The 26,404-nt window shown below is 46.5% G+C and overlaps 1 protein-coding gene across 1 annotated transcript in view; it reads right to left on the minus strand.

The window, feature by feature from the left end:
* Positions 1 to 26,404, minus strand: part of LOC134207007 (low-density lipoprotein receptor-like) — a 275,204-nt gene that overhangs the window by 76,949 nt on the left and 171,851 nt on the right. The window contains exon 2 of the mRNA XM_062682747.1: positions 8,728 to 9,218. Within this exon, the coding sequence (XP_062538731.1) occupies positions 8,728 to 8,881 (154 nt within the window). The 5' untranslated portion in view covers positions 8,882 to 9,218. The remainder of the gene's footprint in view (positions 1 to 8,727; positions 9,219 to 26,404) is intronic.

Genomic DNA, 26,404 nt, shown 5'->3' on the forward strand with positions numbered 1-26,404 from the left:
TTTCAAGAGGCTCGGAAGCCTCCTTTCAAGAGGGTTGGAAGCCTCCTTTCAAGAGGCTTGAAGCCTCCTTTCAAGAGGCTTAGGAAGCCTCCTTTCAAGAGGCTCAGAAGCCTCCTTTCAAGAGGCTCAGAAGCCTCCTTTCAAGAGCTCAGGCCTCCTTTCAAGAGGCTCAGGAAGCCTCCTTTCAAGAGTGCCTGGCTCAAGCCTCCTTCTACGTTTTAAAGTTCAGAAGCCTTCTTTCTAAAAGGCCTGGAAGCCTCCTTTCAAAAGGCCTCGGAAGCTTCCTTTCAAAAGGGCTCGGAAGCCTACTTCCAAAAGGGCTCGGGAGCCTCCTTTCAAGAGGCTCGGGAGCCTCCTTTCAAGAGGCTCGGGAGCCTCCTTTCAAGAGGCTTCGGAGCCTCCTTTCAAGAGGTTCGGGAGCCTCCTTTCAAGAGGTTCGGGAGCCTCCTTTCAAGAGGTTCGGGAGCCTCCTTTCAAGAGGCTCAGGAAGCCTCCTTTCAAAGAGCTTCAGGAAGCCTCCTTTCCTCAGGATGCCTCCTTCCAAGAGGCCAGGAAGCATCCTTTCAAGAGGTTCGAAGTTTCCCTCCAAAAGGCTCGGAAGGCTCCTTTCTAAAGGCTCGAAATTTCTTCTTTCAAGATGCCTCCTAGGAAGCCTTCTTTCAAGAGGCTCGGAAGCCTCCTTTCAAGAGGCTCGGAAGCCTCCTCTCAAGAGGCTCGGAAGCCTTCTTTCAAGAGGCACGGAAGCCTCCTTTCAAGAGGCTTGGGAGCCTTCTTTCAAGAGGCTCGGGAGCCTTCTTTCAAGAGGCTCGGAAGCCTCCTTTCAAAAGGTTCGGAAACCTCCTCCTAGGATGCCTCCTTCCAAGAGGCCAGGAAGCGTCCTTTCAAAAGGTTCGGAAGTTTCTCTTCAAAAGGCTCGGAAGGCTCCTTGCTAAAGGCTCGAAATTTCTCCTTTCAAGATGCCTCCAAGGAAGCCTTCTTTTAAGAGGCTCGGAAGCCTTCTTTCAAGAGGCTTGCAAGCCTCCTTCAAGAGGCTCGAAAGCCTCCTCCTAGGACACCTCCTTCCAAGAGGCCAGGAAGCGTCCTTTCAAGAGGCTCGGAAGCCTCCTTTCAAGAGGCTCGGAAGCCTCTTTTCAAGAGGCTCGGAAGCCTCCTTTCAAGAGGCTCGGAAGCCTCCTTTCAAGAGGCTCGGAAGCCTCCTTTCAAGAGGGTTGGAAGCCTCCTTTCAAGAGGCTTGGAAGCCTCCTTTCAAGAGGCTTGGAAGCCTCCTTTCAAGAGGCTTGGAAGCCTCCTTTGGAAGGCTCGGAAGCCTCCTTTCAAGAGGCTCGGAAGCCTTCTTTCAAGAGGCTCGGAAGCCTCCTTTCAAGAGGCTCGGAAGCCTCCTTTCAAGAGTGCTCGGAAGCCTCCTTCCTACGTTTTAAAAGGTTCGGAAGCCTTCTTTCAAAAGGGCTCGGAAGCCTCCTTTCAAAAGGCCTCGGAAGCTTCCTTTCAAAAGGGCTCGGAAGCCTACTTCCAAAAGGGCTCGGGAGCCTCCTTTCAAGAGGCTCGGGAGCCTCCTTTCAAGAGGCTTCGGAGCCTCCTTTCAAGAGGCTCGGGAGCCTCCTTTCAAGAGGTTCGGGAGCCTCCTTTCAAGAGGTTCGGGAGCCTCCTTTCAAGAGTATCGGAAGCCACCTTTCAAAGGGTTCGGAAGCCTCCTCTCAGGATGCCTCCTTCCAAGAGGCCAGGAAGCATCCTTTCAAGAGGTTCTGAAGTTTCCCTCCAAAAGGCTCGGAAGGCTCCTTTCTAAAGGCTCGAAATTTCTTCTTTCAAGATGCCTCCAAGGAAGCCTTCTTTCAAGAGGCTCGGAAGCCTCCTTTCAAGAGGCTCGGAAGCCTCCTCTCAAGAGGCTCGGAAGCCTTCTTTCAAGAGGCACGGAAGCCTCCTTTCAAGAGGCTTGGGAGCCTTCTTTCAAGAGGCTCGGGAGCCTTCTTTCAAGAGGCTCGGAAGCCTCCTTTCAAAAGGTTCGGAAACCTCCTCCTAGGATGCCTCCTTCCAAGAGGCCAGGAAGCGTCCTTTCAAAAGGTTCGGAAGTTTCTCTTCAAAAGGCTCGGAAGGCTCCTTGCTAAAGGCTCGAAATTTCTCCTTTCAAGATGCCTCCAAGGAAGCCTTCTTTTAAGAGGCTCGGAAGCCTTCTTTCAAGAGGCTTGCAAGCCTCCTTCAAGAGGCTCGAAAGCCTCCTCCTAGGACACCTCCTTCCAAGAGGCCAGGAAGCGTCCTTTCAAGAGGTTCGGAAGTTTCCCTTCAAAAGGTTCGGAATGCTCCTTTCTAAAGGCTCGAAATTTCTTCTTTCAACATGCCTCCAAGGAAGCCTTCCTTTAAGAGGCTCGGAAGCCTTATTTCAAAAGGCTCGGAAGCCTCCTTTCAAGAGGCTCGGAAGCCTCCTTTCAAGATGCTAGGAAGCCTCCTTTCAAGAGGTCCAGCAGCCTCCGTTCAAGACGTTCGGAAGCCTCCTTTCAAGAGGCTCGGAAGCCTCCTTTCAAAAGGCTCGGAAGCTTTCTTTCAAGAGGCTTGGAAGCGTCCTTTCAAGAGGCCCGGAAGCTTCCTTTCAAGAGGATCTGAAGCCTTTTTTCTAAAGGCTCGAAATTTCATTTTTCAAAATGCCTTCCTTCAAGAGGGCTCGAAATTTCTTCTTTCAAGATGCCTCCAAGGAAGCCTTCTTTTAAGAGGCACGGAAGCCTTCTTTCAAGAGGCTCGGAAGCCATTTTTCAAAAGGCTCGTAAGCTTCCTTTAAAGAGGCCCGGAAGCGTCATTTCAAGAGGCTCGGAAGCCTCCTTTCAAGAGGCTCGGAAGCCTCCTTTCAAGAGGCTCGGAAGCCTCCTTTCAAGAGGCTCGGAAGCCTCCTTTCAAGAGGCTCCGAAGCCCCCTTCAAAGAGGCCCGGAAGCCTCCTTTCAAGAGGCTCAAGAGCTTTATTTCAAGAGGCTCGGAAGTTTCCTTTCTGGAGGCTCGGAAGCCTCGTTTCAAGAGCTCAGGAAGCCTCCTTTCAAGAGGCTCAGAAGCCTCCTTTCAAGAGCTCAGAAGCCTCCTTCAAGAGGCCTGGAAGCCTCCTTTCAAGAGGCTCAGAAGCCTCCTTTCAAGAGCTCGAAGCCTCCTTTCAAGAGGCTCAGAGCCTCCTTTCAAGAGGCTCAGAAGCCTCCTTTCAAGAGGCTCGGAAGCCTCCTTTCAAGGCTCAGAGCCTCCTTTCAAGAGGCTCAGAGCCTCCTTTCAAGAGCTCAAGCCTCCTTTCAAGAGGCTCAGCCTCCTTTCAAGAGGCTCAAGCCTCCTTTCAAGGCTCAGAAGCCTCCTTTCAAGAGGCTCGGAAGCCTCCTTTCAAGAGGCCTCAAGCCTCCTTTCAAGAGGCTCAGAAGCCTCCTTTCAAGAGGCTCAGGCCTCCTTTCAAGAGGCTCCAGGAAGCCTCCTTTCAAGAGGCTCAGGAAGCCTCCTTTCAAGAGGCTCGGAAGCCTCCTTTCAAGAGGCTCAGGAAGCCTCCTTTCAAGAGGCTCAAGCCTCCTTTCAAGAGGCTCAGGAAGCCTCCTTTCAAGAGGCCTGGAAGCCTCCTTTCAAGAGGCTCAGGCCTCCTTTCAAGAGGCCTCAGAAGCCTCCTTTCAAGAGGCTCAGGAAGCCTCCTTTCAAGAGGCTCGAAGCCTCCTTTCAAGAGGCTCAGAGCCTCCTTTCAAGAGGCTCAGGAAGCCTCCTTTCAAGAGGCTCGGAAGCCTCCTTTCAAGAGCTCGGAAGCCTCCTTTCAAGAGGCTCAGAGCCTCCTTTCAAGAGGCTCAGGAAGCCTCCTTTCAAGAGGCCTCAAGCCTCCTTTCAAGAGGCTCGGAAGCCTCCTTTCAAGAGGCTCAGGAAGCCTCCTTTCAAGAGGGCTCTGGAAGCCTCCTTTCAAGAGGGCTCGGAAGCCTCCTTTCAAGAGGCTCAGAGCCTCCTTTCAAGAGGCTCAGAAGCCTCCTTTCAAGAGGCCTCAGAAGCCTCCTTTCAAGAGGCTCAGAGCCTCCTTTCAAGAGGCTCGGAAGCCTCCTTTCAAGAGGCTCAGCCCTCCTTTCAAGAGGCTCAGAAGCCTCCTTTCAAGAGGCTCAAGCCTCCTTTCAAGAGGCTCAAAGCCTCCTTTCAAGAGGCTCGGAAGCCTCCTTTCAAGAGGCTCAGAAGCCTCCTTTCAAGAGGCTCAGGCCTCCTTTCAAGAGGCTCAAGCCTCCTTTCAAGAGGCCTCAAGCCTCCTTTCAAGAGGCTCAGAAGCCTCCTTTCAAGAGGCTCAGAGCCTCCTTTCAAGAGGCTCAGGAAGCCTCCTTTCAAGAGGCTCAGAGCCTCCTTTCAAGAGGCTCGGAAGCCTCCTTTCAAGAGGCTCGGAAGCCTCCTTTCAAGAGGCTCGGAAGCCTCCTTTCAAGAGGCCCGGAAGCCTCCTTTCAAGAGGCCTCAGAGCCTCCTTTCAAGAGGCTCTGGAAGCCTCCTTTCAAGAGGCTCAGCCTCCTTCAAGAGGCTCAGAAGCCTCCTTTCAAGAGGCTCAGGAAGCCTCCTTTCAAGAGGCTCAGGCCTCCTTTCAAGAGGCTCAGAGCCTCCTTTCAAGAGGCTCGGAAGCCACCTTTCAAGAGGCTCGGAAGCCTCCGTTCAAGAGGCACGGAAGCCTCCTTTCAAGAGGCTCGGAAGCCTCCTTTCAAGAGGCTCGGAAGCCTCCTTTCAAGAGGCTCGGAAGCCTCCTTTCAAGAGGCTCGGAAGCCTCCTTTCAAGAGGCGCGGGCGCCTCCCTTCAAGAGGCTCGGAAGCCTCCTCCCAAGAGGCCGGGAAGCCTCTTCAAGAGGCCTGGAAGCCTCCTTTCAAGAGGCTCAGAAGCCTCCTTTCAAGAGGCTCAGGCCTCCTTTCAAGAGGCTCAGAGCCTCCTTTCAAGAGGCTCGGAAGCCTCCTTTCAAGAGGCTCAGAAGCCTCCTTTCAAGAGGCTCCAGCCTCCTTTCAAGAGGCTCAGAAGCCTCCTTTCAAGAGGCTCAGGAAGCCTCCTTTCAAGAGGCTCAGGCCTCCTTTCAAGAGGCTCAGGAAGCCTCCTTTCAAGAGGCTCAGAAGCCTCCTTTCAAGAGGCTCAAGCCTCCTTTCAAGAGGCTCAGAAGCCTCCTTTCAAGAGGCTCAGAGCCTCCTTTCAAGAGGCTCAGGCCTCCTTTCAAGAGGCTCAGAAGCCTCCTTTCAAGAGGCCAGAGCCTCCTTTCAAGAGGCTCAGAAGCCTCCTTTCAAGAGGCTCAAGCCTCCTTTCAAGAGGCTCAAGCCTCCTTTCAAGAGGCTCAGAAGCCTCCTTTCAAGAGGCTCAGGAAGCCTCCTTTCAAGAGGCTCAGAAGCCTCCTTTCAAGAGGCTCAGAAGCCTCCTTTCAAGAGGCTCGGAAGCCTCCTTTCAAGAGGCCTGGAAGCCTCCTTTCAAGAGGCTCAGAAGCCTCCTTTCAAGAGGCTCAGGAAGCCTCCTTTCAAGAGGCTCAGAAGCCTCCTTTCAAGAGGCCTGGAAGCCTCCTTTCAAGAGGCTCAGAAGCCTCCTTTCAAGAGGCTCGGAAGCCTCCTTTCAAGAGGCTCGGAAGCCTCCTTTCAAGAGGCTCAAGCCTCCTTTCAAGAGGCTCGGAAGCCTCCTTTCAAGAGGCTCAGAAGCCTCCTTTCAAGAGGCTCAGAAGCCTCCTTTCAAGAGGCTCAAGCCTCCTTTCAAGAGGCTCAGAAGCCTCCTTTCAAGAGGCTCAGAAGCCTCCTTTCAAGAGGCTCAAGCCTCCTTTCAAGAGGCTCGGAAGCCTCCTTTCAAGAGGCTCAGGAAGCCTCCTTTCAAGAGGCTCAGGAAGCCTCCTTTCAAGAGGCCTGGAAGCCTCCTTTCAAGAGGCTCCAGCCTCCTTTCAAGAGGCTCAAGCCTCCTTTCAAGAGGCTCGGAAGCCTCCTTTCAAGAGGCTCAGAAGCCTCCTTTCAAGAGGCTCAAGCCTCCTTTCAAGAGGCCTGGAAGCCTCCTTTCAAGAGGCCCGGAAGCCTCCTTTCAAGAGGCCCGGAAGCCTCCTTTCAAGAGACTCAGAAGCCTCCTTTCAAGAGGCTCAAGCCTCCTTCAAGAGGCTCGGAAGCCTCCTTTCAAGAGGCTCGAAGCCTCCTTTCAAGAGGCTCAGAAGCCTCCTTTCAAGAGGCTCAGGAAGCCTCCTTTCAAGAGGCCTGGAAGCCTCCTTTCAAGAGGCCTCGAAGCCTCCTTTCAAGAGGCCTGGAAGCCTCCTTTCAAGAGGCTCGGAAGCCTCCTTTCAAGAGGCTCCAGCCTCCTTTCAAGAGGCTCGGAAGCCTCCTTTCAAGAGGCCTCGGAAGCCTCCTTTCAAGAGGCTCAGGCCTCCTTTCAAGAGGCTCAGAAGCCTCCTTTCAAGAGGCTCAGAAGCCTCCTTTCAAGAGGCCCGGAAGCCTCCTTCAAGAGGCCCGGAAGCCTCCTTTCAAGAGGCTCAGGAAGCCTCCTTTCAAGAGGCTCAAGCCTCCTTTCAAGAGGCTCAGAGCCTCCTTTCAAGAGGCTCAGAAGCCTCCTTTCAAGAGGCTCAGGAAGCCTCCTTCAAGAGGCTCAGAAGCCTCCTTTCAAGAGGCTCAGGAAGCCTCCTTTCAAGAGGCCTGGAAGCCTCCTTTCAAGAGGCCTGGAAGCCTCCTTTCAAGAGGCCTGGAAGCCTCCTTTCAAGAGGCTCAGAGCCTCCTTTCAAGAGGCTCAGCCTCCTTCAAGAGGCACGGAAGCCTCCTTTCAAGAGGCACGGAAGCCTCCTTTCAAGAGGCCTGGAAGCCTCCTTTCAAGAGGCTCGGAAGCCTCCTTTCAAGAGGCCTGGAAGCCTCCTTTCAAGAGGCTCAGCCTCCTTTCAAGAGGCCTGGAAGCCTCCTTTCAAGAGGCTCAGAAGCCTCCTTTCAAGAGGCCTGGAAGCCTCCTTTCAAGAGGCTCCAGGCCTCCTTTCAAGAGCTCAGAAGCCTCCTTTCAAGAGGCTCAGGAAGCCTCCTTTCCAAGAGGCTCAGAAGCCTCCTTTCAAGAGGCTCAGAGCCTCCTTTCAAGAGGCTCAGAAGCCTCCTTTCAAGAGGCTCAGAAGCCTCCTTTCAAGAGGCCTGGAAGCCTCCTTTCAAGAGGCCTGGAAGCTCCTTCAAGAGGCTCAGAAGCCTCCTTTCAAGAGGCTCAGGAAGCCTCCTTTCAAGAGGCCTGGAAGCCTCCTTTCAAGAGGCTCAGAAGCCTCCTTTCAAGAGGCCTGGAAGCCTCCTTTCAAGAGGCTCAGAAGCCTCCTTCAAGAGGCCCGGAAGCCTCCTTTCAAGAGGCTCAGAAGCCTCCTTTCAAGAGGCCTCAAGCCTCCTTTCAAGAGGCCTGGAAGCCTCCTTTCAAGAGGCCTGGAAGCCTCCTTTCAAGAGGCCTGGAAGCCTCCTTTCAAGAGGCTCAAGAAGCCTCCCTTGAAGAGGCTCGGAAGCCTCCTTTCAAGAGGCTCGGAAGCCTCCTTTCAAGAGGCTCGGAAGCCTCCTTTCAAGAGGCTCGGAAGCCTCCTTTCAAGAGGCTCGGAAGCCTCCTTTCAAGAGGCTCGGAAGCCTCCTTCCAAGCCTGCTTTCGAGCTTTCGAGAAAACCTTATTTCTAGATGATCGGAAGCCTCCTTTTAAAAAGCTCGTAAGCCTCTATACTAAAGGCTCGGAAGCCTCATCCGTGGATGCCTATTTCCAAGAGGCTCGGAAACCTCTTTTCAAGAGGCCAGGAAGCCTCCTTGCAAGAGATTCAAGATTCAAAAAACATGTCGGTGGCAAAAAAGCCATTAGATAAAAAAGATTAACCTTTTGTGTCAAAAGGGCGAAAACGCCTCCCACCTCAATTATAAGCCTATGTTCAATGCCCCGTGCTCCACTGGTTTTGATAACTAATATTGACTGTTATCTACTACTTTTTAGGCACCTTCAAACATCAATATTTTGTAACTGTCTTAGCAGGATATTAAACCATGTTAATTTGCATGAAAAACAGGGCTCAATTTTGGGAAATAATTTGATTATTGAGTTTATAAAATTTTATTCACAGTTGATGCTGTCGACTATTTTGGCGTCAATTTGCTTTGCGACGATTTCAAATCGTTGCTGCCAATAAGGTGGGAAATTATCATTGTAGAACAATAATAATGCGCTTTAAACGAAAATTGGCATGCAAAAACGGTTTATCACGTATATAATTGTTTTTAGATTCGTATCTTCTAAGATGATTGTTTGAATTCAACAATCTCCTGCACATTTCACTGAATAAACCTCAAATCCATTAGCTTATATTTACTGATTTGCTGCTCAGCTGAATACAGTGTTGTGTAACACCCAAAAAAACGAGCAAACTTGACAGCCACAAACAACAGTCTCTATTGTGATAGTTTTACACCAAGGTCGCTTAATTTGTCATGATTTCTAACTAAATACTTCCAAGTTTTCCAAATGCCATCTAAGCTAGAAACAATGGGTCAATTAAGCTCCTAATTTCGCACGTAAAACTAGTTGTACACAACATAAAACACAAAACAATTCACACTGTAGACAAATATGCACTAGAGAAGCACGCGACAGCGCAGGTTCAACGACCAGTTTTGTCCCACAAAACGAAAAACCGACTACGCCTTATAATCTGGGGGCTTCCATCAATTATCTCACCAGAAACACTTAAACCCGCTGTTGTATAAGGTACTATAGGCAAAACTGTGATCTTTTACTCGCAAACTTCTGACGACAAAGAAAAACAAACTTTCAACAGTACTCACCTAACTCTAGTTTGCTGGACTCGGCCCGCACGGCCGTGGTGGCCACCAGTAGCACGTGGAACCACCAACCGGTCAGCAGCACCGGTGCCGCCAGATTGCGCATCGTTTTCCACCGGTCATGATCCTGCGCCATCCTCCGGCCCTGCGTCCCCATGCCGCTCCGCGAATGTCGAGCGAACTAGCACGAGCCAGCCAGCCGAAACTTCACCGCCGAAGGGGCGTCCACGGTGTCTCCCCCGCTAGGTCCTCCCGCGCGGGTTCTTCACTTTTGCTTTCGATGTGCGCTGGGGTCGACAACGGTGGTACCTACGCACTCACCGCACCAAGGTCAGGGTCACACTCGAGAGAACACTCGCAGTTGCGCAACGTGCGCAACTCGGTGCAGGCTCCCGCGGATCGCACTGCACTTCCTACACGTTCACGGACACGGATTTTTCTTGATTGCCTCTTTGGGATCTTCAATCACTTGACTTAATTCACAATACACACACCTAAAGTGCAACAAAAGGGGAAAAACATATCATTAAATCACTTGAGCCGGTTGATTGTCGTCTTCCTCATTGCCGTAGTCTTCCTTGCGTCGATTGCAGGCATCTTTTTCGCCGGTAGCATTCCGTGGTTAAGGTTTTAGCACAATGACAACGGATAAGCACCCTGTGGCGCAGAATTTGCGAGCGATCATCCCATGTAGACTCGACAGATCGACATAGGTATGACAGCTGTCAAATTGTGCCGCCGGTGCTGTCACTGTGATCGAACCCTCCGATAATTCTGCCGTGCCGTGCACCTGATACCGATCGACAACACTCGCGAGAATCGCGAAGTGACTTTCAATATCGTTCCGGCTGTGATCATCGACACTGCATGCAAAAAATACGCATTCGATGCACGCACGAAAAAAAAGGCCCCATAAAAGCAAAGCTAATTATAATCCGCGTACTGACTGGTCGGTGTTGATCGCGCTGATGGACTATGGTGGGGTTCACCTTGATTGAGATGGAAAAAAACTATGATTCGGTGGTTCTGTTTGTGCTAAACTGCGCCGGAGATCGTCCGGTGTGATCGCGATATTTTGATAACCCAAGCACTATTTTTTTTTTTATTTTTATTGGAGCTGAAGAGTATGGATGACACAAATCCACTCGACCCAAACGTTAACAACTGATGCGCGATGTGGTCATTTTGGTTGTGGTGACAATTCGAAGAGATCCGGTCTAAGAACGACGCGACCGAGTGACGCGGATAACGACTTGATCGGTTGGGGTTTTCCCATCGCCGCAAGCTCAAGCTCGGATTGGATTTGTGCTGTAGCGGCGGCGACGGCTGCGTTTCCACGAAATTGTCCCGCGGGTGTGTGTTCTGGAAGCAGAGAGAGAGGAAAGATAAAGACAGATGAATATATGTGATCGTTCGGTTGGTTATTGTATGGTTGATGTTGATCACACTGCGGTAAAGAGGAGTGGGATAACATCGGCAAACGATCCCTGGATGTGGCTGTGTGGCTGGAGGAGATTCCACTATCCACAATAAATAAACATTGAAACTGTTGCACTCGTAGCTTCTCTTAGTTAGAGTTGAAGAATTCTGGGAAGGTTCTGCTCACGTGCTGGGAATTGTTAATTGAGTGGCTTTGCGGGGAGTTTCACAGAGCGTAGGAGAATTTCTCATTAAATTCAGCGAAGAATTTACAACACAAGGCAAGGTATAAATCTCAAATGAAATATTCAAATCCTCAAATCGATACTATATTCGATTTTTTCGCCTTTATCAAAGTGTTTTTTTTTTTAATTTATAAATTAAGTTCAACACTAAGGACTAAGGAAGGAAGGGAACTAGATGAGTTTCCTTCGCGGGCCAACCGAGGGTCCCGCCAGTTTCAGTGTTCACGAAGCTAGGTTTAAGAAGGCCAGTTGACTTACACTTAATTTCAACATTTTAAAATTAATTCAACCCTTTCAGGCCCAAATTTTTCTAAGCGGTGTTATGTTTTGAATATGTTTTCAAATATGTTCATAACAGATTCGTGAAGACCAAGAGACATGATGAGATAGTTTTATGATATTCTGGGTCCAAACCGGATACCAAACCGGGTATATCGAAACTGTCTTTGAGTTCAGAACTTGCGATCTACACCCACAACACAAACTTTTTTCACCACTAGAAGCTTGGATATGTATTCAACTATGTCCATAATATACTCCAGAAGATCAGGAGACATGGTAAGATGGTTTTGGGATATCCTGGGTCATTGAAACCGTCCTTGAGTTCAGAACTTGTGATCTACAGGCACGAAACTAGATTTTTTTAGCACTTAGAAACCTGGGTGCCAATGGAATGTATGGGAAAAAATTTGTCATCGAATTTCAAAAAACGACATTACCCCAAAATATGACCCCATGCAAAATTTGAGCTCAATCGGACATGATTTAGGGGTGCCTAAAATTCATCAAAGTTTTGAAATTTTTACCCATATCCCCCTATGCAAAATTTGAGCTTAATCGGACATGGTTTAGGGGTGCTTAAAATTATTCAAAAGTTTTTTTGTTTCTAACAAGTGGGAAATATTTTTTTGATGCCAAGGCACTCAAAATGTATGAAACTTTGAGAATTATTTTTTTGAAAAAAAATCGGCTGTTTTGGGACTTTGAAAAAATTTCTTATGGCGAAAACAATTTTTCATCGAATTTAAAAACCGGACGTTACGCAAACATTTCATAAGCCCTAAAATATGCCCCTATGCAAAATTTGAGCTCCATCGGACATGATTTAGGGGTGCTCAAAATCTTGCTATCAAAATTTTGAATTTTTTGTAGCTTTGAAAACTTTTGAGATCAGATTTACGGAGAAAATTATCAGATTGCTAGGCAATGTTTATTACACTGAGGTTTATTTTTACGCGGTACCGCATGAATTCAAAACACAACGTGTAAAGATCAAGTTACAAAAAAATCAAAATTTTGATAGCAAGATTTTGAGCTCCCCTAAATCTAAAAGTCCCAAAAATGTTCTAAGAGAAAAAAATGATTTTTTTTTCAATTTTTTTTTGAGGTAGCGTCAGATCTTGACGTTTCATGTATTTTTAAGTTATTTGGCATCAAAAACAAAAAATCGGGAATTTGAAAAAATTTGGGAAAAATTTTCATGGGTTAAAATTTCTTAATTTTGATAAATTTTAGGCACTCCTAAATCGGGACCGCGACGTTAGACATAAGTACGTTAGGCATAAGGACGTTAGGTATAACGGACGTTAGGCATAACATAATGTACGTTAGGCATAATGGACGTTTGGCATAATTTTCCCTTATGCCTATCGTCCATTATGCCTAACGTACATTATGCCTAACGTACTTATGCCTAACGTCCTTATGCCTAAAGTACTTATGCCTAACGGGGTATACCCCCCTAAATCATGTCCGGTTGAGCTCAAATTTAGCATGGGATCTTATTTTGGGGCAATGAAACTTGTGAGCAATGTCGTTTTTTGAAATTCGAAAATGTCATTTTTGGTGCCAATAAAAATGGATATGTATTCAACTATATGTCCATAACAAATTCCAGAAGACCAGGAGACATGGTGAGATGGTTTCGGAACATCCTGGGTTATCCAAACCCTCCTTGAGTTCCGAACTTGCGATCTACAGCCACCGCTCTAACTTTTTTCATCGCTTCAAGCTTGGATATTAGGGTGCGGCTTATTTTTCGAATGTTTCCGAAACCTGGAATTCGTGTGCCCAAACGCTTTTTTATGGCAAAAAAGAGTAGCCTCAAAATTTCAGACCAAAATATTGAAGTTTAGAGGTCGCGCAAAGGCCTTTAAGGTGATTTGTTGACCATCAAGTTTAGGGGTCTGTGTCATTTGGCATAAAGTCATTTGGCATAACGCCATTTGGCATAAGGTCATTTGGCATAAAGGCCATTTGGCATAATGGTCATTTGGCATAACGGACATTTGGCATAATTTTGAACTGCAAGAAAAGAGTGGGTCATTTGGCATAACGGACATTTGGCATAATTTCGAACCGTGAAAGCGAAAGGGATATTTCATGTAATGTTTAGCGTAGATAAAGTAGGTCGAGGCTGTTTTCTGATAAATTTAGACTGATGGCAGACATTTTCCGGAAGAACGAAATAACAAAACGGCAGAATTACTTCCGAGAGAGGGATCACATCCATCATTGACTTAATCCGGCAACATGCCTACTTTTAAAGTAGGGATTACATCTTCCATTACTTCAATCCGGGCATGTGCCTTAAGACCGGATCAAATCCGCCATTGCCCAAATCCGGGCAAGCGCCTAACTTTAAAAACTCAAGCAACACACTTGTCGTAGACGAGTTACTAAAACCAATCAAGTCACATATGAATTATTGCAACCAAATCAATCTGAATTGTGCTTTTCGGGGAAAACATCACATCCACCATTGATTTATTCCAAACAAGCGCCTACTAATAAAGAAGGAGTCACATCTACCATTGCTATAATCCAGGCAGGGTCTACTTTTAAAGAAGGGATTACTTCAATCCGGACAAGCGCCTACTTTTAAAGAACAAATCGAATCCTCCATTGCCATAATCCGTGCAAGCGCCTATTTTCAAAGAAGGGATCACATCCACCATTGCCTCAATCCGGGCAAGCACCTTCTTTTAAAGAAGGAATCACATCCACGATTGTCATAATCCGGTCAAGCGCCTACTTTTAAAGAAGGGATCACATCCTCCATTGCCATAATCCATGCAAGCGCCTACTTTTAAAAAAGGGATCACATCCACCATGGCCTTAATCCGGGCATGCGCCTACTTTTAAAGAAGGGATCACTTCCACCATTGCCTCAATCCGGGCAAGCGCCTTCTTTTAAAGAAGGAATCACATCCACCATTCCCATAATCCGGACAAGCGCCTACTTTTAAAGAAGGGATCACATCCTCCATTGCCATAATCCATGCAAGCGCCTACTTTTAAAAAAGGGATCACATCCACCATGGCCTTAATCCGGGCATGCGCCTACTTTTAAAGAAGGGATCACTTCCACCATTGCCTCAATCCGGGCAAGCGCCTTCTTTTAAAGAAGGAATCACATCCACCATTCCCATAATCCGGACAAGCGCCTACTTTTAAAGAAGGGATCACATCATCCATTGCCATAATCCATGAAAGCGCCTACCTTTAAAGAAGGGATCGCATGACCTTAATCCGGGCAAGCACCTACTTTAAAGAAGTAATCACATCCACCATTATAATAATCCGGACAAGCGCCTACTTTTAAAGAAGGGATCACATCATCCATTGCCATAATCCATGCAAGCGCCTACCTTTAAAGAAGGGATCACATCCACCATGACCTTAATCCGGCAAGCACCTACTTTTAAAGAAGAGATCCTCCATTGCCATAATCCGGGCAAACACCTACTTTAAAGAAGGAATCACATCCACCATTATAATAATCCGGACAAGCGCCTACTTTTAAAGAAGGGATCACATCATCCATTGCCATAATCCATGCAAGCGCCTACCTTTAAAGAAGGGATCGCATCCACCATGACCTTAATCCGGGCAAGCGCCTACTTTTAAAGAAGAGATCATATCCTCCATTGCCATAATCCGGGCAAGCACCTACTTTTAAAGAAGGGACATCCTTCATTGCCCTAATACGGCCACACGCCTACTTTTAAAGAAGGTATCATATCCTTCATTGCCATAATCCGGCCACACGCCTACTTTTTTTAAGAGGGGATTACATCCACCACTGCTTTAATCCAGGCATTCGCCTACTTTTGCATTGCAACGCAAACGCATTCTTTCCACGAGAGGATAATGTCTTTTTAATATTGTTTCTACGGGTGTTATATTTACTATTCCGGGGTGTTTCCCGCACCACTTAGTCACCATTTAGCGAACGCAAAGAAAAATTATGCCAAATGTCCGTTATGCCAAAAGACCCTCACTGTTGATGTTGGTTACAATTATGCCAAATGTCCGTTATGCCAAATGACCGTTATGCCAAATGGCCTTTATGCCAAATGACCTTATGCCAAATGGCGTTATGCCAAATGACTTTATGCCAAATGGCCCGCTCCCCAAGTTTAGACTTTCATAAAAATAATCATAACTTTTTATCCGATTTACAGTCTATTGTAATTTATCTCTTCAGTATTAAATTTATGAAAACTTTGTGGAACATCATATTCCTTGAAATCAGTACCAACATAATATGCAGATTTTGATAAAAATTTCTTCTTTTTTAAAGAAAAAGTTTTACAAACGCTCTAACTTTGTCAAATATCAGCCCAATCCGGATATTTTTATATGAAATCAAAGAGAAATTTGTATTCTAATTTGTTTAGAGTTTCTTAAACCATTATTTGTCCACTAAATTAATGATTTCGTGTGTGTTACTTCTACGTGAAGTTAAACGATTTACAATGATATGGAAATGCTAATATCATCTTCCAAACTTGGACGTACATGTTCATGATAGCATTAGAGGCGAAAGTATAGAATTGATAGTTCCGTTAGGATACGGCAGGCATGAAGAATGTTTTTATAGAAGTCGATTTGAAAGCGAGCGGAGGGCAATATTTGTGATGGCACATATCGCACGACCTTCCTTCTGCCAAGCTCCCGTATGAAGGGGGAGGGAAGAATATCAGTGTGGAATCTGATATATCTCCACTGGCAAAAGGAAGGTGGTTTGACTTGCTCATATGCCATCGCGTGCGGAAGGGATTTGCTATCGACGAGTACTGTCTCCAAATTTCTAATATGACATCAGCATTTAGTCGAATAGAAGTTTGGAAGATGATATTAGCATTTCCATATCATTGTAAATCGTTTAACTTCACGTAGAAGTAACACACACGAAATCATTAATTTAGTGTACTACCCTTGGTGGGGGCATCCATCAATTCAGCTGTTATTGGTCGACGGTACAGCAGCAGTGCCTTTCTCTGCTTTGTTCTCTCCGAGGCAGCCAAGTTGGTTGCGACGAGACGGACGCAATGAGAAAACAGAACTGTGCAATAAAATCCTATTCGACTAAATGCTGATGTCATATTAGAAATTTGGAGACAGTACTCGTCGATAGCAAATCCCTTCCGCACGCGATGGCATATGAGCAAGTCAAACCACCTTCCTTTTGCCAGTGGAGATATATCAGATTCCACACTGATATTCTTCCCTCCCCCTTCATACGGGAGCTTGGCAGAAGGAAGGTCGTGCGATATGTGCCATCACAAATATTGCCCTCCGCACGCTTTCAAATCGACTTCTATAAAAACATTCTTCATGCCTGCCGTATCCTAACGGAACTATCAATTCTATACTTTCGCCTCTAATGCTATCATGAACATGTACGTCCAAGTTTGGAAGATGATATTAGCATTTCCATATCATTGCATTATTTGTCGATATTTTAGACCAAATTCTGCAAAACAATTTTTATATTGGACAAGGACCATAATTTTATTATTTTTATAGTACATTTTTAATATAATAGTTCCTTTTCATATGGAATCAAACCGTAGTCGTATAGAACTGATTAAATACAGTAAATTAGCAGAAAACTGGATTATCTGTAATATAATGAAATATTGTTTACAATGATTACTATAGCACGAGTGAAATTTTGAAACGAGTTAATTGTAATTATAAATAATATGGGGCAGCAGGGACTATGTCCAAGGGCTTGACGATCCCTCCCCAGGCCATCTGCGAGTTGTGGCGCCTGCCTAGGATGTGGTGGGGTTTGACAGTGGGCCCTGTTAAACCTCTATAAAAAGCTGCATGTATCCGCAAGTAGGCTCCGCCAAAGCGACCGTGTGCCGCTCAAAGCGCACAAGCCCAAGTCCTGGTGTTAGGTGGGACGCTAAACAGCCCTGACACGACGGCCCTCCGACGAGACAGTAGGTTTGCGCAGGCCCAATAAGCCGCCTTTAAAATCAACTATTACGAACGACATAAAAGATAATACGACTCGATACAATCGGCAACGACCTAGGCGACGAATAAAGGATCACGATTGGAAGCTTGGAACATGGAACTGCAAGTCGCTAGGCTTCGCAGGTTGCGATAGGATAATCTACGATGAATTAGATCCCCGCAACTTCGATGTCGTAGCGCTGCAGGAAATCTGCTGGACAGGACAGAAAGTGTGGAAAAGCGGGCATCGAGCGGCTACCTTCTACCAAAGCTGTGGCACCACCAACGAGCTGGGAACCGGCTCCATAGTGCTGGGAAAAATGCGCCAACGCGTGATTGGGTGGCAGCCAATCAACGCAAGGATGTGCAAGCTGAGGATAAAAGGCCGTTTCTTCAACTATAGCATCATCAACGTGCACTGCCCACACGAAGGGAGATCCGACGACGAGAAAGAAGCGTTCTATGCGCAGCTGGAGCAGACATACGATGGATGCCCACTGCGGGACGTCAAAATCGTCATCGGTGACATGAACGCTCAGGTAGGAAGGAGGAAATGTATAGACCGGTCATCGGACCGGATAGTCTGCATACCGTATCGAACGACAACGGCCAACGATGCATAAACTTTGCAGCCTCCCGCGGAATGGTAGTCCGAAGCACTTTCTTCCCCCGTAAGAATATCCACAAGGCCACATGGAAATCACCTAATCAAGTAACGGAAAACCAAATCGACCACGTTCTAATCGACGGTAAATTCTTCTCCGACATCACGAACGTACGCACTTACCGCAGTGCGATTATTGAATCCGACCACTACCTCGTCGCAGTATGTCTGCGCTCAAAACTCTCGACGGTGATCAACATGCGTCGAAGTCGTCCGCCGCGGCTTAACATTGGGCGGCTACAAGACGGTAGACTAGCCCAAGACTACGCGCAGCAGCTGGAAGTGGCACTCCCAACGGAAGAGCAGCTAGGCGCAGCATCTCTTGAAGATGGCTGGAGAGATATTCGATCCGCCATTGGAAGCACCGCAACCGCTGCACTAGGCACGGTGGCTCCGGATCAGAGAAACGACTGGTATGACGGCGAATGTGAGCAGTTAGTTGAGGAGAAGAATGCAGCATGGGCGAGATTGCTGCAACACCGCACGAGGGCGAACGAGGCACGATACAAACGGGCGCGGAACAGACAAAACTCGATTTTCCGGAGGAAAAAGCGCCAGCAGGAAGATCGAGACCGTGAAGAGACGGAGGAACTGTACCGCGCTAATAACGCACGAAAGTTCTATGAGAAGTTGAACCGTTCACGTAAGGGCCACGTGCCACAGCCCGATATGTGTAAGGACATAAACGGGAACCTTCTTACGAACGAGCGTGAGGTGATCCAAAGGTGGCGGCAGCACTACGAAGAGCACCTGAATGGCGATATGGCAGACAACGGTGGCGGTATGGTAATGAACCTAGGAGCACGCGCGCAGGACATGCGACTTCCGGCTCCGAATCTCCAGGAAATCCAGGAGGAGATCGGCCGGCTGAAAAACAACAAAGCTCCTGAAGTTGACCAACTACCAGGAGAGCTGTTTAAACACGGTGGTGAGGCACTGGCTAGAGCGCTGCACTGGGTGATTACCAAGGTTTGGGAGGATGAGGTTCTGCCGCAGGAGTGGATGGAAGGTGTCGTGTGTCCCATCTACAAAAGGGAGATAAGCTGGATTGTAGCAACTACCGCGCAATCACATTGCTGAACGCCGCCTACAAGGTACTCTCCCAAATTTTATGCCGTCGACTAACACCAATTGCAAGAGAGTTCGTGGGGCAGTACCAGGCGGGATTTATGGGTGAACGCTCTACCACAGACCAGGTGTTCGCCATACGTCAGGTATTGCAGAAATGCCGCGAATACAACGTGCCCACACATCATCTATTTATCGACTTCAAAGCCGCATATGATACAATCGATCGGGACCAGCTATGGCAGCTAATGCACGAAAACGGATTTCCGGATAAACTGATACGGTTGATCAAGGCGACGATGGATCGGGTGATGTGCGTAGTTCGAGTTTCAGGGCATTCTCGAGTCCTTCGAAACCCGTAGAGGGTTACGGCAAGGTGATGGTCTTTCGTGTCTGCTATTCAACATCGCTTTGGAGGGAGTAATACGAAGGGCAGAGATTGACACGAGTGGTACGATTTTCAATAAGTCCGTCCAGTTATTTGGTTTCGCCGACGACATTGATATCATGGCACGTAACTTTGAGAGGATGGAGGAAGCCTACATCAGACTGAAAAGCGAAGCTAAACGGATTCGACTAGTCATCAACACGTCGAAGACGAAGTACATGATAGGAAGATGCTCAAGAGAGGTCAATGTGAGCCACCCACCACGAGTTTGTATCGGTGGTGTCGAAATCGAGGTGGTTGAAGAATTCGTGTACTTGGGCTCATTGGTGACCGCCGATAACGATACCAGCAGAGAAATTCGGAGACGCATAGTGGCTGGAAATCGTACGTACTTTGGACTCCGCAAGACGCTCCGATCGAATAGAGTTCGCCGCCGTACCAAACTGACTATCTACAAAACGCTTATAAGACCGGTAGTTCTCTACGGACACGAGACCTGGACGATGCTCGTGGAGGACCAACGCGCACTGGGAGTTTTCGAAAGGAAAGTGTTGCGTACCATCTATGGTGGGTTGCAGATGGCGGACGGTACGTGGAGGAGGCGAATGAACCACGAGTTGCATCAGCTGTTGGGAGAACCATCCATCGTTCACACCGCGAAAATCGGAAGACTGCGGTGGGCCGGGCACGTAGCCAGAATGTCGGACAGTAATCCGGTGAAAATGGTTCTCGACAACGATCCGACGGGAACAAGAAGGCGAGGTGCACAGCGGGCAAGGTGGATCGATCAGGTGGAGGACGACTTGCGGACCCTCCGCAGACTGCGTGGTTGGCGAAGTGCAGCCATGAACCGAGCTGAATGGAGAAGTCTTTTATGTGCAGCACAGGCCACTCCGGCCTTAGTCTGATGATAAATAAATAAAATAATATTATTAAATTGGCGACGAATTTATTTTTTCTGAAAAATCTTTTGAAGTAAATCTACTTATCATTTGCATTAAAATAGACAAATAGCCTTTATTGGAAGTCTTTTCTCGGCTGTTCGGCCACATTGAGAGTTGACGTAAAGTCAATGTCAACTTCTCTCCACGAACAGCCTAGATAGCCGTGTGGTGTCGGCAGATGGTTATCTGGCTAAGAATAACATTACGGATTGCCTGTTCCAGTGGTAAAAGTCCACCATACAGGTGACCCCTAATTCTCGGTGTGATGCGGCTTTATGCTTACCGTGCCTACGAATGAATGGTTAGGGGGGTCTAATAAGAACCTAACTGCAAACGGAGCCTGAGAAGCACCAGGGCCCCCTTCACAGTATTTTAGCCCTCGCTGCGCTAACCGGAGTTCAGAACTTGCGACCTACAGACACGACACCAACTTTTCTCGTCACTAGAAGCTTGTATATGTATTCAAGCATGTCGTATATGTAACTTACCATGTCTCCTGGTCTTGTGGAATATGTTATGGAGACATGGTAAGTTGGTTTTGGGATGTTCTGGGTTATCCGAAGCTTCCTTGAGCTTCCCACGATGAATCCGACTGTCTTACATGGTTTATAAATGCGATGTTCACCGGTGTTGTTCACTGCGTTGTTAAAGATAAAGGTTTTTACTAACTAAAGTAGTTTAGTTTAGTAGAAATGGGATTTACTGTCAAAATATTACTGCATAAAGAGAATCCTTTTAGATTTTCTGACCTTTCATTTTGATCGCCGGACAAAAATGGGGCGATATTCGAGTTCCGGAAGGAGCCTGAATTGTTCGAAGAGAGATTTTATTCGAAATCGTTATTGAAAAGGAAGAAAAACGTTCGAAAATGTGGCAGCATGACTTGTCTTGTAGTAGACTGGAAACATGATAGTTAGGCAGAAGCCCTTCCCCTGCTGAACAACAGGGGGCTGTCACTAGGGGGTGAGACTATAAGCGGAAGGCCCGTTCGCCTTTGGCGAAAAGAGTTATCTCCGAAGCAGAGTGTTTCGGGTGCCCCAGGACTATATTTGAAAATGTGAACCAGCATCCTTAAGGTAGCAGAAAAGGCCAGCCATCGAAGCTCCGTAGCCCGCCAGTGGCTCCCGAATACTACCTGGAATCCCATACAGATTTCGGGGGTTGTCGTAAATCCGTCGGTATACCGAATATCACTATTTCGGAAACGTGTTGCAATGAGTTCCAGTAAAGATCTTCGGTGTTATCACCTTTTGAACCGGGAGGTGCGGTCGATGTTAACATCGTCAGCCCTTTGCTGCATGTCAGTGATCCGCGCCACTGGGGGAGACCGGTACCGGCTACACTTCTCAGGTTCCGGTCAGCCTCGTCGAGGAGAGAGAACTTGTTTTCTCCTGAAGTGGCAGCCGCGCAAAAGAGGCGGCTTTGCGACAGATGGCCATCAGAATCCGATGCCGGAAAGGAAAAACGCTGGCTGCTTCAACGGGTATGGTCGATGAGAAAAAGCGTCACCGCTAGGTCCGACCCTTGGGGAACCCCGGTTTCTTCGAGGTATTCGTCTGATGCTGTGCCGCTAATAAGCACTTGACAAGTTAGTCGGGTGAAGAAGTTTTCAACGAAAGCAAGCATGTTGGCTGTGAGTCTTGAAGTCTCAGGACCAAAGGGGTCCAGGTCGGGCAAAAATCCTTGGTAATATCGAGTGACACAAGGTCAAATTGCTTGGACTAAAATAAAAACTCCCCCTAAAAAATTAGAAATTTCCCATAAACAATTAGGAAATTGCCAATAAAGAAATCAGGGTATGAGCAATAAATAAATATAAAATTTCCACAAATAAAACAAAATTTCCATAAACAATTGAGAATTTTCCACAAAACAAAAATAAATAAGCACTTTTAAAAGCAAAAATTGCAATTATAAAAGAAGAATTTTCCATAAAAAAATCAAAATGTTCCACGAAAAAAATACAAAATTTCCATAAATTAATCAATATTAGCAATAAAAAAAATACAAAATTTTCCACAAAATAAATATATTTTTTCCATAAAAAATTAAAAATTTTCCACAAAATGATCAATAAGGAGCAATAAAAAATAAGAAAATTTCCATAAAGAAATATAAAAAAGCAATCAAACTGTGCTTTTTTCCATAGATGACCCCTTCTTTAAAAGCGTTTAAAGTTCATGTAAAATTTCATCACCTATATTGCTTTCTTGTATTTTTTTTTATGGAAATTTTCTTATTTTTTTATTGCTCTTTATTGATTATTTTGTGGAAAATTTTTATTTTTTTATGGAAAAAAAATATTTATTTCGAGGAAATTTTGAGATTGTTTATTGCTAATATATTTATTGCTAATATTGATTTATTTATGGAAATTTTGTATTTTTTTTTCGTGGAACATTTATTTTTTATGGAAAATTCTTCTTTTATAATTGCAATTTTTGTGGAAATTTTTTATTTGTTTATGGAAATTTTGTTTTATTTGTGGAAGTTTTATATTTATTTATTGCCCATACCCTGATTTCTTTATTGGCATTTTCTCAATTGTTTATGGAAATTTTTTATTTTTTTATAGAAACTTTATTTTGCTGCCATATGCTTTCTTTCCTTATATGCTTCTTGAAGCCCGCTGCCTAGACTGACAAAGTATGCCCAGTCAACACAAGATCGTATACTTGTATATACGATGACACATAAGATGTTAAAGTCGAGGCCATATAAGTACTTCTTCAAACAATATAGGGGAACGGTTCGGCACTTCATCCCATAGCTCCTATTTCCATCCCATCAAAAACAAAGCAATGTTTTGTGATTTTTTCAGCAGTGAGCACGCATGTTGACAAAAAGAAGCGACGAATTTGGTGCCGTATTTCTTTGTTTAGCGATGAGATGGATATATGTACAGTGAGATGGAGATCGGAACAGTTCCCCTATACAATTTTGTGTTGACTGGGTGTGTTGGTGCCAGAGCCTGGGCGAAAAGCGTGTTGACGATGACCAAACCTTCCGTCGGCTTCCAATTTTTTCCTAAGTCGCCGGTTGACCATCCTCTCGACGATTTTGAACGCGCACGAGGTCAGGGAGATTGGTCTGAACTTGGACGCATCGCGGCTAGCCATACTGCTCTTCGGGATAGGCACATCGAACTTTATCCTCCACTCGTCCGGGAACGCGCGGTTTTTCCAAAGATTGTTGACGAGCTTGAAAAAAAAGTCTTTCGCGGCCAGTAGAAGCCGTTTTATCAAGGGATACCCTTTCCCGTTGCACTTGGCAAGCGCATGGATCAACTCGCCTGATGAAAAAGGCTGGTTCAGGAGACAGCCGGGGCGGGTCCGCGGGAATAATGATACATAGTCGAATTACACTACTTTATTGTACCTTTACATTGTTGATCGTTTACAGATACGTATTTCGGCCGCAACAGAAAGGCCATCTTCAGTATCTCGTACTTGAGTCTACTTAAGTGGAATTGAATAGAATAATTCAAACTTGTCTTATGACAAGTGAATACATTCCACTAAAAGCTTAAAATATTTTTATAAAGGGTGTCCACGATGAATTTGCCACACTATGAAATTGCTCTAACGGTTAACAACGGTTAACGTTGGGTAGAATTTAATGAAAATTTGGATGGATTTAGTTCATAGTGCATTATTTATATCCTGCAAGTTTTAAAGTCCTGTGATCAAAACTCGCGGAAATGGAGTCGAAAGGATCTCTCGCATCGTTCCATCGCTAAGGCCGACTTCAAACAGATCCCCGGCAACCTGTTTTTCACGGCCAAGGATAAGTTCAGCGTTCCGAAGCATGTCTGCACTCAGAAGATGTCCATATTTGCGAAAAAAATTCCTGGTTTGGCAAGCCATCTGCACGTGCGGGAAGCGTTGTGCACCTTTCGTGACCCAGGACGCGATGAACGGACAGGTGTACATGAAAGAAAAGCGGCTGCTTCCTCTCCTGAAGGCCCACAACGTCCCAACAATCTTCTGGCCGGATTTGGCCTCATGCCACTACTCCAAGGACGTGCTGAAGTGGTATGCGGACAATAAGGTCAATTTCGTGCCGAAAATGTTCAACCCTCCCAACACTCCGGAGCTCCGCCCCATCGAGAAGTACTGGGCGATTATGAAGCAGCACCTTCTTAAACGACCTAAGGTAGTGAAGACAGTCGAGGAACTGAAGAAAGTATGGGTTTACATGCAAAAAACGGTTGATTCACAGGTTGTGCAGAATCTTATGGCCGGGGTTAAGGCCAAGGTGCGGGCATTTGCGTATGGACTGTAAATAAAATACGAGTAAAATGGTAAAATGAAGTTTAATAGATATTTTTCAATCACTGAAAATTTGATGGCAATCGGATGAAAACTCGAATTTTGCGAATCAATTTTGTGTATGGCAATTTCATCGTGGACACCCTTTATATAGTGCTGAGTTGCTGACCACGAGAAGCGATAGTCCTCTGGAATTCGGCCGGGTGCTGGAAAGTTACTACCAGAGAGGCGAAGTAAATCCCGAGATCGTTGGCAACTTGTACAGGGTCAGAAATTGTGCGGTTTCCCTGGTCGAAGTGGATGGGAACCGCCCGCGATTCACCACTTATTGCATTTACCCGCCTTCAAAGTTCGGCGAAGGTCAGGGACGGGTGCATGCTGTCGATGAAGTCTTCCCATTGCTTAGACTTCGCCCCCTAGCAGCGCAATTTGAACCGATTTGGCCTCCCTCATGATATTACATTGTCGAGAAACCTCGAAACTTTTTTAAGACTTCAGGATGGTAGGCCTAAGGGGGTGGTCGCTCCTGAGCTTTCCTAGTGCACGTTAGGCCTTGTGTCTTTAACAGCTTTAACAGCGTGCCGAGTTTCCTCAGTCGACCACCTTAGTGCACGACGGCTGGGATGCCCACTGTATTGGAGGATAGCTTGTCGGGCGACAGCGGCGACGATTGAGGTTGGCCCGCGCAGGCAGATGACATAGTGCGCTCGTACTCCTCTCAATCCGCTTCACTATATTTTCATCGCCACCTCTTGATCTGAACAGGCTCTCCTTGGTCTCTTCGTCCACTGGATGCCGAGGTGCCCCGACGATCCAGGGCTCCACATTGTCGTTCTTCGTCCTCGGCTTTTTCCAGGCGCCGGGGTCGTTTGGGTACCTGGGTCGGACGTCGACTCGTTGGTGGTAGTGATGTTTGGGCTTCGTGGCACGTTGGAGGTGATATTTGGTTCGGCAGTGGGATCTAGCGATGTGCTGGCGATACTCCTGTTTCCGCCAATCCTGACTTTACGCTCCGAGATTGCCGATCTTTTCGGCATAACCTACCTTGCCTGAATTCACTCTCTCCTTGGTGGGAAGGGGAGAGAGGAAGACAGAGTTGGGTAAGAAGCGAGAACTATCCTGGGAGTCAGCGTTGGTCAAGGCCTGATGGGTCTGTTCGAAGATGGTGAAGAAGTTGCTATGGCTGGGGCTAGGCGCGTCCGGTTTCTCTATAGAAGTGAGCAGGGAATCAATATTCGAGCAACGCCTAACAATATACCCTTTGTCGTCAACAGAGTTTGTTACTGATAAACGCACCTAGCGACAAACCTTTATCAGAACCCGAACACAATATGACAAGAATCATTTGCCTTGCATGCTCTGATATTTCCGAGAATACGATGCTAATATTGTAATCATTGTTGGATTCTCGAATATTTCCATAAAAGCAGAAACTATGATAGTATAAAACCGAAATTTGCTCTAGAAATAATGCAAAATAACGGGATGAAAAGTTAGCAACAAAATTGTCTTCTTTTTTGTTGCTGACAAAATTTTTCGGATCTTTGTCAAAACAAAGCTTTGTCGTTATCCGGAGACGAGCCAACCTCGGGCTGAAAGTCTCTTTAATAAAGACACAAAAAAAAAAAGCTTTGTCGTTGGTTCTCTTTTGTCGCTTGTTTCGCAAGCGCATTTCAGAAAAATTGATTCCCTGAAAGTGAGTGCATCGAGTCATGTTCCTCAGTTCCGGCTGGTTGGTGCTGTTGAAAGGAGCTGGCTATCATTGATTTTATCGAGCTCAGCGTTCCTTTGGAGGCTTTTCTCCATCACGGCTTCCAGTTTGCGAATCCCCTTGTCTTTTTCAGCGAGGGCGGCAAGGAGCTGAATGAGACCGTGGATGATAACCCTTTTGAGAGCAATGAGTCGTATTTCTATAACTCTTCTTTTTTGAGCTTATCCCAAGAGCAAATTCTGTGATTATGAGCGAAGTGCCGTAGCTACGAGGGGGTTGAGATGGTTTGGGGTTAACCACAAATTAAAAAAAAACAAATTCATATTCACATATGAGTTTTCATAACATTGTAAATTAACGTCCAAGTCGGGTGGTTTAATCCCCGGAAATAGGCAATTAACTTTGATCGAACTGAACCTGAGTTGCGTGCTCTTGCCTACGCAATGCGGTCGAGTCTGAGCTTGACGACCGACTGGCAAACCTCACACAACCTCACTTGATCAGTACAGATGCTGATGAAGAATGTGTAGAGCCGCCAGACATTCTAAATACTCACGCTCCTCTAATGTGGACGTGTACTATACACATGTGGAAGTATTGGCTTGAGAAATGGATTGCGAGTGATTTGACTATGCGTCCAATTTGGGAATCTCGAGCTCGCTCAGTAGCCGCTAGGTTGCGAAGGCCGACGGAGGTACTTCGTAGCTTAGTTGGT

This window comes from Armigeres subalbatus, chromosome 1, assembly GCF_024139115.2.
Source record: "Armigeres subalbatus isolate Guangzhou_Male chromosome 1, GZ_Asu_2, whole genome shotgun sequence".
In the NCBI taxonomy this organism is placed as follows: domain Eukaryota; kingdom Metazoa; phylum Arthropoda; class Insecta; order Diptera; family Culicidae; genus Armigeres; species Armigeres subalbatus.